Below are 18,233 nucleotides of genomic sequence, written 5' to 3'. Positions count from 1 at the left end.
CTAGAGAGGCCATCGAAAGAAAGTAATGAAACTGTCAATCAATCAATCTTTATGTCCCGTTGCATCGATCCATTTTCCTTTTATGTTCGGGTTACTTGGAAAACTGAAAAAACAAACATAGTCTAAGCAATAAGGAGTTTTCTTAAAAAACTCCCAAGATGACACTTTAACTAATGGCGTCCATCTCATAATATTTATTTTTAGTACCTTTGTATTAAAATACTTAAAGTTCTAGGTCAAGTCGTACCTATTAAATGACAAAAAAAATCTATGCCTTTTTTTCTGAAAAATTGCTCCTACAAATTATCATTTTTCTGTTCGATTATAAAATCGATTAGAATCGAGAACTGTTACATCAAATGAACATCACTAACCACAAAATTGGACAGAAAAATGAGAAGACGCTATTCATTGCTTGTTATCATACGACGCGATCTTTACCGTGCCAAGTAAAAGCCGCAATGTATTCCGAATCATTTCATATGATTTGGTATCCGTGTTTGTCACGATCGTTTTCCACAGATATTCTTTATTTGATTTTAAAATAAATAGTGCATATTCTGATTAGAAAATTACTTACCGGTGGAAGGAAACATCTCTGCTAACTCGGCCACTCACAGCTGTGGAGTTTCTACAGTTTATAACGGCGCAATTCGGCATTTTACTTTATTCAGCTTCACGTGTTTTCTTGGCGAACTGCAAGCGCGGACTGAGTGTAGGCCAGCGTCAAGTAAGTTTCAATAACTTAGTTTGGACACGGGAAGTACATACACTCGCTTAGTCTATCTTGATACATGTCTGTGGTCTTAAACGTCCAATAATGTGTAATATAGTATTTTTATGATAACAGTTTTTTTTTTCAATATCGTATTTTTTATATTTTTAGTGATTATATTGTGATAAGGAAAAGCTAAGAGCTTCTTTTTCTTGTTATTTTTTTGTTTACTGTTTACACAATTTGATATTATTTTATGTAGATCTTTTATATTTTGAGTAAAAATATGTGTATTTCTAACATTGTTTAGTTTCATTATTTCTTACAACAAATAAGGTAAAATTTAATTGCACCTTGTTTTATTTTTATGGGGTTTTACAAAATTTCGTTCGAATATTATTATAATAATACATAAAATTTTTAACTGAATGAATCTCTGTTACCAGTTAAAAAGATTATTTGGAGTTATATTTTACCATGAAACTGTACGAAATAAATCTATGTGATAATTGTGTGCCTGTATAAATGACGAAATGTTCTTCAGTGCCTCTTATAAATTGAACTAGTCGCTTTGATGTAAAAAAGAGAGTGTGTGCCAAGCATACGTGTCAGAAATGAAACTTCTTCGGCAAGATTCCAAAATCGTCAGATTACTGCATGACGTGTCGTTATTGCCATGACGCGACCTTGAAATTTTACTCTCAGCGCGCCTAAAGAAGTTTCACTTCAAAAGTTAGTTACATACTTTATTATTGTTAAAACATAAAATATTTTTTCACATTGTTACAGGGTGTCCCACTATCGGTAAGTATACCAAGCGCGAAGGGACTTGTAGTTTAGTTATACACTGATCACGTAAAAAATACTTAAATAACAAAATTACGCCAAAATTTTTTTGCTAAATTTTTCCTTAAAATTCATGTTTTCTTCTCTAGCTCCGCGCAGCCGGCATATAACGCTTCGCTAATGTGAGCATTTTGTCTATGAAAACAATAAAACGATAGCTCACGTGCGGGTGCCAAAGTTGGGGGGGGTTGCTTGTTAGGGGTGTGCACAAATAGTTTTAAGAATAATTCATCTATTTGAAAAAAAATGCATCTGGAATTTTATAAGTATTTTTTACGTACTCAGCGTATGCAAACCTATAACCTCCATTGAGCTTAGAATACCGACGATGGGACACTGTAGAATGAGTAAGCTTCGAATACATAAACTAACATATAAGAATCCTTTGATAAGCTTATCTCGATTATAAATTTATAAATATGCAGGTATATGACTTTATATGAATTTTAAAATACATAATGTTATTACAGGGTGATGATAATGATTATTACATAAAAAATGACCCGTAACTGCCATAATACTTATACAATTCTTATTTTTTATATACATAAGTCTGTTTGTTAATTGTAAGTTTATATTATTGTTAGTTTTGATAAGAATATTTACTCGTTTAGTTTTAAGATGGAGCACAAATGCTTTTAGAATAAGATTTACGATGCAAGTAGTTTGATATAATTTGAGCAGCTTTTGTACTATTTTTTATGATAAAATTAATAAATGTATTATTATAAAAAAAATATATATTATTCTCCTACATTGGTGAATACATGTTTACATTCACAAAGTCCCGAGTCCTATACGCTATGCCCCACATAACGAAAATAAAGAATCACCACTTTGCCTTTAAAAAAATTGATCATGGGTACTTGTTTTTTTACACTATATTCAACTAAACTATGCAAATAGACTGAACCATATTTTCTATAGTTACTATAAAAGGCGATTTTTTATACATTTAAATAAAAAGCTATGTAACATAAGATTTATTGTCTTTTTAAGAATATAATTTGTAATCACAAACCAATTTTGAATTTAATAAATGTTTTAATATTGATACTAGAGTTTTATTTATTTCCTTGTATAATGTATAATTAATAATATACATTTTACCTGCCATTCATTTACGCTTTACTAGACATTTGGCAAAATCAATCCATAGGAATCAAGAAGACTTAAAAGCACTGTTTTTATTTAATTTTCATGTATCAAAGAAAAATTCATAATATACGAAACAATATCAATCTATATTACATTACTTGTAACTCAATAACAGCTGTACGGATAAAAATTAAAGATTTTAAACGCAATTTATTCATTATATAATTTTCCCGACGCGGGCGTTTCGCTGCAAAGTGTGCGAAACGTCGGGAAAATAATAAATTCTAAATGTATATAATATTCGCGTGAAATCAAATACTAGAAAAAGATAAGAGATGACTCCAAAAATAATAATAACAACTATAATAACTATTCAAAGACAAACCAAAAATTGGTAAAATTTGGGTAAAATAAAACAACGATGTAAGAATAAAAATATATACATATTATCATTAACACCTTAAACAATATATTTCAAACACTAAAATATTCAGTAACAAATAGTAAAAATTACATAAAATAAACAATCACAAATGCTGATTTAACATTAAGTATTATTTTGTGATTTTGCTTAGAGCTTCAATAAAACATAAATACACAGCACCAATTTAGCATGTATGTGTAGTCACATTATTATAGTAATTAGGTACTGTCAAGTGCAATACCTTTAAAAAAAATTGTGAGGTAAGTATATATGGACTCCTAAACCACATATCCGATTATAATAAAATTCGCACACCATGTGCAGTTCGATCCAACTTGAGAGATAGGATAGGTTTTATCCCGGAAATCCCACGGGAAAGGGAACTATGCGGGGTTTTCTCTGAAAACGCGGGCGAAGCCGCGGGCGGAAAGCTAGTTTTATATAAAATAGTTTAAGAATCAATTTGCATGATCGAACATATTTCAACCAAAGATATTGTTGGTGTTTAAAAAATGAAGAGTTTGAGATTATTTACCAGTATAATTACATAAATTCATATGAGATTATCTAACGATTTAACCAATATACCTTTTAAAACATAAAAAATATAATATGTTCATTTCAGTTTTTAAAACAGACTTAACTAATGAGTAATGAATAACTTAAACTGTGAAATAATAGTATATGGCACTTAAAAAATATACCTATTTTATAGCAGTTAAATGTATGTAGGTATATTTAATCACTTCGTGACTATACAACCCTTATATTATAAAAAATCATAGGGTAATTCACGTTTTTTTTAAAAATTCCAAAAATTAAAAATTATAAAACTTCTATTATTTTACTATTATTTTCGTAATCAATTTCTAAGGATGTACACATAGTGCGATTTCTAATATATATGCATTTTGTCTAATATTTAAATTTAAAAAACGTTAAACGTCAATAATCTATACTTATAATAAATCTGTAGAGAGGCCAATTCTGTACATGAAATATATTAAAAAAAAAACTATGAAGGGGTGATAAGGGATCGCTACTGATGCCAAAAATGCAATAAGTAAAATTTTTGTCTGTCTGTCTGTCTGTCTGTCTGTCTGTATATTCGTTATAGAAACAAAAACTACACGACGGATTTTAACCAAATTTGGCACAATTATTCTTCATACTCCTGGGCAGGTTATAGTAAAAGAATCATGTAAATCGGTGTAGAAACACCAAAGTTATACATGAAAATATACGCTATAAGTCATCGCGCGTGAATACAGAATCATGCCATAAGGATTATTTTTGTGTATCAGTTGCCGCGTTCGACGCCCTTCGCGGCGGGAGCTAAAAGGCGGTGGGTCTGTACCCGTTTCGCGTTGTCACGGTATCACGTGTGAACGGCTGAACCGATTTCGATAATTCTTTTCTATTATATTCCTTGAAGTACGAGGATGGTTCTTATGTAGAGAAAACGTAAATATGTACCACGGGCGAAGCCGGGGCGGACCGCTAGTATAATAATATGTCTTTATAAAGTTATAAAAAATCTTCACAAGCTTATAATTAATTATATTTGAGTATACCCTTTATAAAAATAAGCGATCCCTATAATATTTTATTCATTACATTATATTTCATACACGAATTCATTCAGTATTAAAATATAAATTTTCAAAAAATTTGCATCTTAATATTAAGGCACTCTAAATAAGAGCTAAAGCATTACAATTCATTTGTACGTAAAATATGCTGCTCAGTAAAAAAAGTTGTAAAACATACAAAAATATAAAAATCTCTTAAGCTTACATTGGTGGGGCTGATGGTTTAGGATATTCGTTAGAATATCTATTTTGATTATCATTCATTGGATAAGTAGTTGCATTTGCGTCTGGCAACCCCGGTACTTTAAAACCGATGACATAATTAGGCTGATTATTTAGGTTAGCAACATTAGGAACAGGTACAGGGCACACTGTATTTTGTGGATACGCATTTTGTTGATTTAGACTGGCAACATTTTGTAAAGGATATGAGTTATTTGGAATTGTTTGTGTATTTTGTATTATTGGAACGGGAGCTTCCGGGAGTAAAAAGGACATAGGATGTGTGTACGTTCCTTCGACCGTTTCTTGTAAAGGCACTAAACCGATGCAGAACTCGCATTCATCTTCAACATCGTCGATGCAGCCAGACATTTTTAGTTTTACCTGAAAATAAATAATTTTAAATTTGTATATATAGATTATAGAGTTGTTATCGAGGTTTTTTTGCCTATTTAGGAACAATATTTGCAAGTGTTTATTCATCATGAATATTTAATTTATTTATTTTTATTTATTCCATTTATTTCAGATTTTAATATATTATTTAAGCAATAACGAATTGTTTTCCTACGCCGCGGCCGTTAAATATTCATACTTATGCGTCTTAATTTATTCTTAAACGTCATTGTTTTGAAAATTATTTTTTGCACATATACAGTGTGGCTTGAAGTACAAAATATTGTACTGTTTGTGTAAAGAATAAAACCTTGTATTCATGGTTAACATTTTTTGAGCAATAGTCTATAAATATTGCTACATTTTTATTTTTTTATTTATTTGTCGCTTCCCAGATGAGAATTTTTCAACATGCATTTGCAGCTTTGTAATAATATATTAACAACAACTCTAGATAATTAAAATTTATTTCAACTTTATGCAAAAAAATTGAGCACAAATGATCACCAGTTCAGCTATAATACCAACCTTCAAAAAATACGCGACATCAATAATCCGACAGTTTTCTAGATTATAAGCAATAATATTGGGCACTCGCATCTGGCAAGTAAAGCTACGTTTCGTATGAGCCAGGATGGGGCCATGTGCCATGGTGTATAGAATTTCTTCTGGCGGTATATATGTGGATATTGGCTGTTGAGAGTGGTATCTTTCCTTCTGCAATTTAAAAATCTTGTTTAAATATACATCATTATTTATTAACTTTAATAGATTACAAATACATAGTAAAAAACAAAGCCGCTTTCCAGTGTCTGTTAAAACAATGCTACGGATTAAAAAATCGTCTTAAACTAATTCTTTTTTTTTTAATAGATAGAGTAATTCTAGAGGACGGTTTTAGTATACATACAATTTATTAGGTTTGAGACAATGTAAATGCCCTTTCTACTTTTTCAAAGGGGGCAATGCCCTTTCTGCTATAAAAATTCCCTTTCTACTTTTCTTTGTATAAAAAAACCTGTTTTTCCATCTTAATCAAACTAAATCCTTACCTTTATTATTTGAAACAAAATCTTGGTAACTTCAGAACCAGTGTCATTCTGCGAATCTATTTGGATATTCATTATCTGCCCAGGACAATAACCAGACACCGGCGCTTGAAATTTAATATTTATTAATTCGTCTTCACAAAAACAATTGCAACTTGATACTTCCTCAAACTCCATTGCTATTGGGGTCTGAAATACACAATAATTAAGGCATAAGAACATACCTTCAAATAAAGTATATGTACCTATCAGTAGGAAAAAGGAGGTTAAATGTTAGAGATATGTTGGGATCTGAGGTTTTCGTAAATTCGGACAATTTCCAAAAAAAATGTGATGTTTCCGTCAGTTATTATTTATTAAATTTGTTTTCCTATGTATAGACTTTATATTTAGACTACAAAATTGTTATTTCCCTTTGATGTCATTATAAACGGATTTTACTGTAATACTTTTATACAATTTGAAAAACCAAATATTACAATGACAATGTGATTAATTAAGTGTAATCAACATCAATTAAGAACTGGAAATAATGGTTACATAATATGGCCACATTGCTTGATGAAGGCCTAATTAACGTATATTCTATATACCGTAAAAAAATTACAACAATTAGAACAAGTTTGGAATTATATGCTCATATGCCTATTTTTGCCTTATGTTTTTTTTTTATTTTATAAAATAAGCAAGCCTGACTTACATAATGCAATAATACTAGCGACACTATAAATTAAATTAAGAAAAATATACCTTAATACAATCTACAGTATTTAAGTCCAAGGGAGCAATCACATCAAAGTCAGCGACAAGTTCGTCCCTTGTAGTGTCTGGATAGTCAAGATATGCCCTTACAGAGTATCTAACCTGGCCTTTAGCCCCTTGAAAGGATGAAGGCACATTGCTTGGTATTAGATAGGAGAAGTTTATAGACTGAGGGCCGGGTGGTAGAGTGGTTACTGAAATGTTACAAATTAAAGTCTCTAAAATTTAACAATTATTACCTACTTGCAATTTTTTCTACTGCAAGCAATGGGTAAATATAAAGGTGATGGTCAAATTACATGGAAGAATATAAGTATTTATATTTTTATTGCTAGTGGTCTATAAATTAGCAGATATTATGTACGAGATAGATAAAGAAGTCCATAGTAAGTGATCTTCAATAGATGATAGTAGTTTTTTACAATATTTCTTTTATTTATGAATACAAACCAGATCCACCACATAGACATTGTTCAAAGTTGAAGTATAGTTCTTGGCCACCGTATTCTATCTCTCTAGTCCTTTCAACACCAGAATATTTTTCAGTTTGATATTCTGACCATTTCACGATAGCTTGGCCAATGTATGCAACTTTGATGGCTGTAACAAATGTAAAAATTAAATATTTTTGTGATATATAACATATTATTGTGAAAGTAAATCAAAAGGTACCTGTAAATGTTAACATTTCATCCAATTCGAATTGAATTTTGCCTGTGAGCACCTGCCCTGCATAATAAATAGATCGCGGCTCGTCTAAACTTATAGTTCCAGTTTTAAAACCTTTTAATGCCATTATTATTGTATATTACAGTGAAGAAGTAACAGAGAACATAAAAATAGCTATATATATAAGTGAAACTAAACATAAATCAAAATATTAAACACTTCCAGACGCGGACGTCCAAATCCATCCAAATCCAATTCGATTTTAAAAGTCAAAAGTCAAAACATGTCAAGGTCAACTGTCATTTGTCAAACTCAAGGAACGCTATGTTGCTAGTTTAAAATTAATCGCCGTTTTTTAAGTAACAAATTTTGAAAAATTGATCTACATGCAAACGTAAAATAAACATGGATATTCAGGGTTCATATAACAAAGGATGTGTGAGTAAGAAATAAAAATCATAAGCTCTCAGTTTTTTAAAACTTGACACTGGCAAATAGATCAGTCGAATCGCCAACGAAAAAAAAAAGTCAGCTGTCACAACTCACAAGTCACACTTGACATTTGACAATGACACAAAAATCAAAATATTACGATTTGGCGATGTGAATTGTGACCACGTTTTATTTGTTTATTTTCTAGAAGTGAGCCTATTTAAGTATTCAAAATGGGTAAACTCGACGTTACTATTCTGCGTTACTTGACGGGAGAAGATTTTCGTGTTTTAACAGCTGTAAGTGACTAATACAATCCTCTAACTTTATGTACCGTAAGGTTATGAAGCATTGCCTGTTTATTTCTTTTGTTTTAAGGTCGAAATGGGTATGAAAAATCACGAATTAGTTCCCGGTTCTCTAGTAGCGTCGATCGCTAACTTGCGACATGGTGGTGTTCACAAATTGATGAAGGATTTATGTAAACACAGATTGTTGACATATGAACGAGGAAAACATTGTAAGTTCTTCTAAATCAGATATCAGTAGCTTTGTATGATATAATTATGCATTGCATGTTGTACGGGCCTATCCCGTACTTGTATATAATTAATTAGTATTAAATAAAAGAATTATTGAAATATAAAAAACTTGTATTAAACAGAAACTTGTAATAAAATGAGTCACGAGAGGTACTCTTAATGGCCGTCGACGATGAACTGATTTGAATATAATATAAAGTTTAAAATATTGGAAACAATTTGAGTTACGCAATATGCAAGCAAAGCGCCTTATTGCACTTTGGACGTGCTTGCTCGTACACATGTTGAAAGTAAACTAAAGTATATGAATAAATAAATTGGAATCCATATTAAACTGCATTCTCTTGTAACTATTATACCATTTTATTTCTTTATATTTACATTACAGATGATGGTTTTCGGCTCACAAACGCAGGCTATGACTACCTTGCTCTCAAAGCCCTCACAAACAGGAAAGTCATTGCATCTTTTGGAAATCAGATTGGTGTCGGCAAAGAGTCTAATATTTACACAGTTGCCGATGAAGACAAAACTCCATTGTGTTTGAAATTGCACAGGTATTAAGTAGTAAATAATACATTTTTAAAAGGGACATGTAGGTATACTGTAAGCTTGAATTTGATATTTTTGGTTTTAAGGCATTCAAATGCTTTATAAATATAAAATTTGATCACAAGGCGGGACTCGAACCCGCATCCTTTCACGCCAATCCGTATCTTTATAAATTTATATACTGTAAGCTTTTTCAATACATGCATATTTCATTGATACATATCTCTTATTTTAAAAGGATCAAGGTTCAATCTCATTAAATTTAAAATTCAAACACATTCATAGATATGCTTTATATGATTTTTTTCATGTTTTACGCTTAGCAACACATTTGGCAATTCATTTTAATCACTATAGTTTTAAAAATTAATTTACAGACTAGGCCGCACATGTTTTCGCAACATAAAGGACAAGCGCGACTACCACGCGCACAGGAACCGCGCGTCCTGGCTTTACCTCTCTCGTATATCTGCTACCAAAGAGTTTGCTTACATGAAGGCATTGTATGATAGAGGCTTCCCAGTGCCCAAGCCGATTGACTTCAACAGACATTGTGTTGTTATGGAGCTAGTGCAGGGTGGACCGTTGTAAGTAATAGTTGTAGTTGTAAGACAAATTAGAGAAAAAGTGTTTCTTTATTGTTTAAATCATATTTTAAGCTCTTTTGATGTTAAAAAACGCTCTAATAATATTTAATATATGTCGTGTCGAATTTGCTTTCGCAAGAACATAAAAATGTATTGTTAAATTGCTTATTTAAGGCGAAATGAGACCCAAAACATACGTTTCGAGCGCACGGAGAATTAATTTTTTTCTTCAAAAACTTTGAATTTGATTTTTTTTATTTATCGATTTATTTAATTGAAGAGTTTGTTTAGTGACGTTTGGGAACCGAAACACGATTGACAAAATTTGCCTCGATAGAAAAACGTTGTGAAGTTGGCCAAAAATTAAACGGAGAATCAATTTCATTTGGACAATAGTAAAGTAATATCAATGAAATTTTATCCACATCCACTTCCATTCAATTCTTGAGGGACGTACGGGATTAGATTTTTCAATTAATACATCAGTAATTTAAAAAAAATATATTTATAAACTATGAGCAAAAAATTGCGCGCAGGCCGGTCGCTTCCGCCGTTCCGCCTCCTGTTAGTCGACGCCAACGCGTCTTAGAGAGCAGTCCTGTACAACTTTTTCGCGCGGTGCCGTTGTCTACTCGCATACGTGATTTAGTGTTAGTGTTACTAAAGTCTTTCATAAACATGGTGAATTTTGGTGGCCAAAACATTGATGGTGAGAACATTAGGAAGAAAATGTTGCGAAGGCAGATGAAGAAACTACAGTTATTGAATCTAAATAGGTAAGTTTAATGTTTATCATGCTTATTTATATTTATTATGTCTTTCGGTCGCTACAAGTCTAAAGATTTCAACTTCAAATATTTTGATTACTAGGTATATGTTTACAAGTCTAAATTGAGAAACGCATAAATGAAAATCTGATAGTTATTTTTATTTGTAATAAGTAATATTATTTTAGTCATATTTTGAGATTTCATTAGGTACGTATTTATGATTTTTGTATTAGTACATATATGTTTACAAAGTCTGAATTTAGCGACGCACAAATCAAGATTTTATAATTTTATGCACTCTGTCTTTATTTTTATTTATAATTTTACTATTGGTATAAATAGGTAATGTTTTAGTTGTTTTTTGAGATTTCATTTTCCAATAAAATATATACTACTGATTTGTGTATGTATTTTTATTTCTAATAGCGAAGCGCGACCACGAAAAATCCGATGTGCAGCTTGCAAGCCAGGACGCAATAAAGACACGTTAGTCTTTTAGACCAACCATGATTACCAGAAACTGATGTGGATCTTCAGACAGTTTCACATAGTACTTTTTTTGTGTAAGTTTATTCTTATGTCATTTATTTATAAGTCATAAGATTGAAGATAGTGGAATATTTCAGACTAGTGTAAGTTATCACTGACGGGTAGGTAATTACCAGAGAGATCAGAAACAATTTTTTTTCAACCCTATTGCGTATAACTTTTTTGTTTTTTGTTTTTATTGTATTATAACTATTGTCTGAGGTCTTTCACTGCACCGGTAATTGTAATTTTTTTACTTATTAGATATCATGCTATTTTAGGCGTATTGCTGATCTACTAACAATTCTATACACATGTGAGCAATCCCAAGACAAGGATTAGATCTAGACAGGACTAGATACAGGATATTTATTTATACATATATCAATTCGAATGAATGTATGTATGAGTAATTTTTAATTTGTTTTTATGAATACTATTTGCATATTATGCATAAGCATAATTACTTATAAGTTTTATATAAAAAATATTTGAAAAATTTGTAGTTATGTAACTATGATGCCGACAATCGACTTTTTTACGAGCTAGGACAATAGAGCGATAAACGAACGGACACAGCTGCGAAATTTTTTACTTATTTTTATAAAAGCACTTGTTATAATAATTGCGGTCAACCGTAAAATTTTGCAAACAAAAGAACGATTTTCTCAGAAAGTTTGCTATGTATGACGCCGACAAACGAGTTTATTACGGGCTAGGGTAATAAAGCGACAAAGGAACGTACACAACTGTGCAATTTTTTCTAGTTTTGATGACAGTATCTTTATAATAATCGTGGTATTATAAGAGGTATTATCAATTAATTTTTCTCCTATTATAACTTATTATGGTTGTTTCAGCACCTCAATGTACAAGGATAGCTCAAAGTAACGGGCAAGAGACATATTTATTTACGGAACAAGGAGAAGAAGTCGTATCAAGAAGATAAACATTGGAACAATAAAATGGTAACAAAACCAGTATATCAAAATGTCGGATATATTTATTCAAAAATAATCAAAATTGTAAATAATATTTTTTTGTCTATTATTGTTTTTTTTTCAATAAATATGATATAAAAACAAAAACCCGTTTTTTAAATCTTTTAAAACCGATAATAATGTAAAAAAAAAACAAACGTAAATAGCATTATTCTATTATGTATTTTTATTATCATACTAGCGGTCCGCCCCGGCTTCGCCCTTGGTACATGTTTACGTTTTCTCTACATAAGAACCATCCTCGTACTTGAAGGAATATAATAAAAAAAAGAATTATCGAAATCGGTTCAGCCGTTCTCGAGTTATGCGCTTACCAACACATTTTGCGATTCATTTTTATATATAAAGATTGTACGTAAAGTCCCCATGTCGAAAACCTATAAAATTTGTTTACAAAGATTTGCAAATAAGCTAGTAACGTAGGTAGCGACAATTCTAACAATAACAAATAATTACATCATAAAATAATTTAGTCACAAGCTCATTTTTTGTAACCAGATTTGTACCAATTAAAAATCGACCTTCGTGCAAAGCAACAAAGGTCGATTTTTCTACTTCGATGGGCCCGGCAACGAAAAGACGTTGCCGGATCGCTTTACTCAGCTTTAACCGCGCGAATATTATGAATATAAGTAAAGTTCATTGAACCTCCGTTAGTTCCGTATGTTTCCGTCATCTATTTAGTTGTGTGGCGTGGCGAGGGGATTTTTGTGAAGCGTCCCGCGCGCTCTTATGCTCCACCCAGGGGGCGTAGCCCAAAAGGTGCACAAGCATGATTGTATTTCGTCTTAATTTACTTTTTCTTAATGTATTTTAAATGAATATAAAAAAATCACTAAAATGACAATTATAAGAGCAACTACTACTTTTAACATATTGTACGCCTCATAAGCGAAGCGTTGAGGTGGGTACTACTGTCACTTCTCGCAAAACATCTGATTTTTCAAACTTAAAATGTCTTTATGTATCATACATTGCACTTGTAAGATAATACATACACACACATATTAAGAAAAAACACTATTTTTAACATTCATGATATTTTTGATGTCATTTTTGTTATTTAAACTAGTTAAAAAACAGTTTAAAAAAGTTCTGTCTTTGACGTCCGTGTGTCTGTATGTGCGGAGGATTTTCTTGTTAACACGATAGCGACCCAAATACTTTACTAATCGAGTCTTTTTTTTTCTCTTATGCTTGAGTATGCTCAGGAATAGAACCCTTTAATTTTTCAGGGTCTGATTCGATGTGGTTTAATTGTTATTAAATAAACAAAAATAATAATTAATAAATAATTATTAAAAAAAATTATGAGGCGTGCACTTTTGGATTTTCCAAACTATTATTTAATACAGTTGATAATCATTAGAGCATTGCATATAATGAAAAGTTCTATTAAAAACTTACACAAAACAATGCACCAACAATACTCTTTTGTGGTCCTCAAAACCTCCATCAGTCATTAATTCGTAACCTACATCTCATTTATATTATTGCAATTGTTGATGCCGCTGATAATGACTCGAACAGCACAACATCCTATTAATATTATAAAGGCGAAAGTTTGTATGGATGTTTGTTACTCTTTCACGTAAAAACTACTGAACCGATTACAATGAAATTTAGCACACATATAGAAGGTAACTTGGATTAACACATAGGGTAGGTTTTATCCCGGAAATCCCACGGGAACGGGAACTATGCGGGTTTTCCTTTGAAAACGCAGGCGAAGCCGCGGGCGGAAATCTAGTATGTACATAAAAGTTTTATTTTACACATTATAATTCTAGAACCCACGTCACATCAGTATCTGACGTTGAGTGGCTTTACGATGAGTTGATGGGTCTCATAGTGCGGCTTGGAAATTGTGGTGTTATACACGGAGACTTCAACGAGTTCAACATCATGATCAATGATGAGGGGCATCCCGTGATCATTGACTTTCCGCAGATGGTGTCTACAGAGCATCCTAATGCTGAGCTGTGAGTATGAATGTGTGAGGATTTTTATTTGTTAGATAATTTTTCTTTCTTTTGAAATAAAAAATGTTTTTTTTTATAAAAGTTGCTAAAGAAGACTTCTAATGAGATTAAAAAGTGCATTTTTTGAAAAAAAAAATAAACATTATTCAAGTCAATATTTAAAAATGTTGCTTAAAAAGATTTGAAGAAAAAAAAACTACAGTATAATTCATATGACATCAAGAATTTTGTATGACGAAAAAAGTATACATTTTTTCTCTTAAAGCATTTGCTAGTTTTCCGAATCTTTAAAATTTTCTTTACATTTAAAATAGCATTTAATTAAATTTCCTTTATGCCAGTTACTTCGACCGTGACGTGCGTTGTGTCCGCGAGTTCTTCAAGAAGCGTTTCGCTTACGAAAGCGAGGATTACCCGAAGTTTTCAGAACTCGAGAGAGACGATCGGCTTGATACTGAAGTGGCTTGCTCTGGGTATAAACGGAATAAAGTGCTGGAGGATGAGCTGTTGGAGGTAAGATTAAGTTATTTATTTATTTATTTATTTATTTATAACACTTTATTGCACAAACTGAATTATGAATTATGAAAATAACAATAATGCAAAAGAAATGCATAGTTTGTACAAGAGGCGGTCTTATTGCTAAGCAGCAATTTCTACCATGCCTGGTACCTGATGGTAAATGTATGAAGTTAATGGGATTTAGTTCTGTCTTAAAAAAAATTATAAAAAAAAACAATAAATATAAAATATATTTTTCTATTCTTTTAATACATATACTTATTTATAAAAAAAAGTATGTTCTAAATAATGGTATCATTAACAATCTTCGACGTACAACAAAAAACTAGACACACAATCACACTCCAAAATTGTCTAAAAAAACTCTGCCTACGCGAATATTAGGCAGAGTTTTTTAATGAGCAATATAAAAGACTTTTCAACTTTAATGTCATGAAATAAGGTGCTAATTTCAATGAATGTTTTATACTACGCCGCTCGGACATATTTTAACGACCATATTTTAATAGGCGATTGTGTCTAGTTGTTTGTAATGTCAATGTAAACAATCTTAAATTATTTCGATTTAAAAAATACATCTAAATATTCAAATTGTGACTGAGATTTTGAAAAAGTATTTTTTTCTAAATTCGTCAGTAATATTTTTAAGTATTGTACTCAATAATACCATTAATATCGGTTTTTATAAAAATTCGCTATTACAGGAAATGGGCATCGGTCTCCAAGTCAGCGGTGATGAAGGCAGTGATGATGAAGGTGAACAGAGTGAAGAGATCACCACTAAAGTGTCTGAAGATGAAATCGATACGCTAAGACGTCAGGTATATAAATTGTATTATGTATTTGGTTAAATGTCGATTTTTTGTGTCCTTATATGGCTGGGAAGTGAATATAATGTTGTCTTATGATTTTTTCTTTGTGTTTCAGTATATATATTTGATTGTGTGAACTTTCCTAAGAGTAACTTAAAGTGGAATTTTATTTATCACAATACATTTCGACTAAAATTGTTATTAAAATAACTAAGTTATAAGAAAGCTTCACTTTTGTTTTTGTTTTTACATACAAGATAAATAATCACGTTTTAACCCCGACCACCCCTTTATCACAATTCAATTGAATTGTTTATCTCTTGCAGGTCGAAGCGTCCATACAACACGATGAAACTATACACACCCTAGCTGCTAAAACTAATAAACTAAATCTAGACGAAGATATACCTAAACTAGTGCCTATCGAAAATGTTAATAACGAAGAAGAAACTACAGAAGGTACAGAAAATATTGAAAAAGAAACAGAAGATAAAACGGAAGAAATAGAAGATTCTGGAAGCGATTTAGATAAAAACTCGCAGAAATACAGATTGGCGATGATAGAAAAAGCATTGTCGGACGTAAGGTCAATGAGATCGTATACATCTGCGAGTACTATAGCACCAGATGTAGTAAAGCAGCAAGTTAAGAAGAATCTAGAACAAAGACAGAAGAAAATGGAGAGGAAAAAGGCGATTGCGAAGGGAGAAGCCAGTGCAGTTACAAGACATAGAAGAGATAATAGAGAGACGATAAGAGAAAGCCACGGGTTGTGGGGATGGGATGAATAAATAAAGATTTATATAGAATTTGCGTTTTATTCAATATTTCCTATAACTATAAACAGACTCATGAAAGGTCGTCAAAAATGTCCAACCGGTGTTGTATCAAATATTCATTGAAATTAGAACCTTGTTCCGTGGCAATAATGTTCAAAGTCCATTGTATAGCTCATAAGAAAACTCTGCTTACTTTAAGCGTAGGTAGAGATTTGCCTACGTATGTAGTAAACAGAGTTTTTACGGGTCCGGTAATTTTATATTATTATCTGTGTGATTATTATCATATTAGTATAATTTCAAATAACAAGCAAGGTAAACCCTATTTGCATATTTATAACATGACCAGAGACATAAATTAACATATTTTTTCAAACAATTACATCGATTTTACATTCTAAATAGACGCACACCGAATCAGAAAGTATGTAAGTATGCATTCTTTCTGTTTTGAGTTCAGTGAATTACGATAATGTAGAAAAAAAAGATTTTTCTATCTTTCAACAATACAAAACTAAATTTTTAAGTAAAGTTAGTTGGTTAGTAAAAAAATGTTGCTATTATTTTTAATTTTATGTAAGTATAAGTTTATGTAGGTAAGTATTTTTCACAATGCGACATAAAATATATTTTTTTGCAATTTTTCTGTTACTTTTTTTTCTAAAACTTCTAATAAGTTCAAAAAGCTGTCTCTAAATTGTATTATATGTACACATAAATCTCTTCTAATTATAAGCGTGTTTGTATGTAAAATCTTGTTTATTATACAGTAGGTATACACTTATGTAACCTTGCGTGTTTTTAGATAAATAACAGCCCGTCAATATAATATTATTAGCTCCATTTAAATATTATACTTATCTCAAATGTTAAATACCATGTTATCCCATTATTAAATGGCATTATAAAAATGTATTGTGTAACAGCATGATAAATACTCAAGTGCCTAAGTACCTACTTAATATATTTCAGAACCATAAATTACAATTATAGCGTCATGAATTTAAAGGAATAAAATATGATTTGATATGTGTACAATGTACAGTCATTATATATATGTACAATTTCTCTAATAAGGCCTAAGTAAAGAGAACATAACATGTTTACCTAAATAAATTAAAAATAAGTTTTGCATGTTTACGAAAGCATGATCGATTCTTGCTCAGTTACAACAAATAAGATAAATTATAATAAATATAAATTATAAGCATATTTGTCAATAAGTACCTATAAATAAGTATGTTTGTAAATAAGTATATTTGTAAATAGGTATAAATTATAATTATTATAATTTATCTTATATTTTGTTGCAACTGAGCAAGAATCGATCATGTTTTCGTAAACATACAAAACTTAGGTATTTTTTATTTATAGCATGTTATTTTCTCTTTACTTATGCCATAATAGAGAATTATTAACGTTTAATCTTAAACGTTTAGTTATCTAAAGTCGAAATTGTTTTCGTTACCAGGGGCAGTCATTGACGTGGTAAGGTCGTGCCCGTTGGCGGGTCTCCTAGGACGTACGTGGACGTACGATGACGTACCTACTATTCACTTGTTTTGCACTTATTTTACGACCAAGCGTCAAATGTGACGAAAGTTATGTACATAGGTACACTATACTCATTACTCATGAACCTATTGCACGCCTCATAAGCGAAGCGTTGAGGTGGGTACTACTGTCACTTCGCGCAAAACATCTGATTTTTCAAACTTAAAATGTCTTTATGTATCATACATTGCACTTGTAAGATAATACATACACACACATATTAAGAAAAAACACTATTTTTAACGTTCATGATATTTTTGATGTCATTTTTGTTATTTAAACTAGTTAAAAAACAGTTTAAAAAAGTTCTGTCTTGGACGTCCGTGTGTCTGTATGTGCGGATCCTTTTTCTTGTTAACACGATAGCGACCGAAATACTTTACTAATCGAGTCTTTTTT

At 31.0% G+C, this 18,233-nt stretch overlaps 2 protein-coding genes and 1 long non-coding RNA gene across 3 annotated transcripts; 2 read left to right on the top strand and 1 right to left on the bottom strand.

Moving 5' to 3' along the window:
- Window positions 1-4,603: 4,603 nt before the first annotated feature.
- On the bottom strand, window positions 4,604-7,995 carry LOC149900351 (arrestin domain-containing protein 1-like). Its single transcript, XM_090113297.1, has 6 exons — window positions 7,777-7,995; window positions 7,555-7,704; window positions 7,093-7,298; window positions 6,346-6,531; window positions 5,822-6,010; window positions 4,604-5,281 (listed from the first exon to the last, which is right to left on the bottom strand). Exons 1-6 carry the CDS (start codon window positions 7,898-7,900, stop codon window positions 4,877-4,879), a joined length of 1,260 nt encoding a protein of 419 aa, XP_089969423.1. The 5' UTR covers window positions 7,901-7,995; the 3' UTR covers window positions 4,604-4,876.
- Window positions 7,996-8,353: 358 nt separating this feature from the next.
- On the top strand, window positions 8,354-16,310 carry RIOK2 (RIO kinase 2). Its single transcript, XM_090113273.1, has 8 exons — window positions 8,354-8,504; window positions 8,584-8,725; window positions 9,136-9,304; window positions 9,677-9,886; window positions 13,976-14,167; window positions 14,509-14,680; window positions 15,394-15,510; window positions 15,828-16,310. Exons 1-8 carry the CDS (start codon window positions 8,439-8,441, stop codon window positions 16,290-16,292), a joined length of 1,533 nt encoding a protein of 510 aa, XP_089969399.1. The 5' UTR covers window positions 8,354-8,438; the 3' UTR covers window positions 16,293-16,310.
- LOC149900350 (uncharacterized) lies at window positions 10,051-12,165 on the top strand. The gene is made up of 3 exons (XR_016457841.1): window positions 10,051-10,662; window positions 11,083-11,219; window positions 12,045-12,165. It is a non-coding gene; the product is annotated as an uncharacterized LOC149900350 (long non-coding RNA).
- Window positions 16,311-18,233: the final 1,923 nt, after the last annotated feature.

Source organism: Colias eurytheme, chromosome 19 (assembly GCF_061535395.1).
Source record: "Colias eurytheme isolate Ceu_HAF_F1 chromosome 19, ilColEury1 Martin Lab GWU primary, whole genome shotgun sequence".
Taxonomy (NCBI): Eukaryota; Metazoa; Arthropoda; class Insecta; order Lepidoptera; family Pieridae; genus Colias; species Colias eurytheme.
The sequence above is the reverse complement of the archived record's forward strand: the minus strand, read 5'-3'. Positions and strand labels throughout refer to the sequence as shown.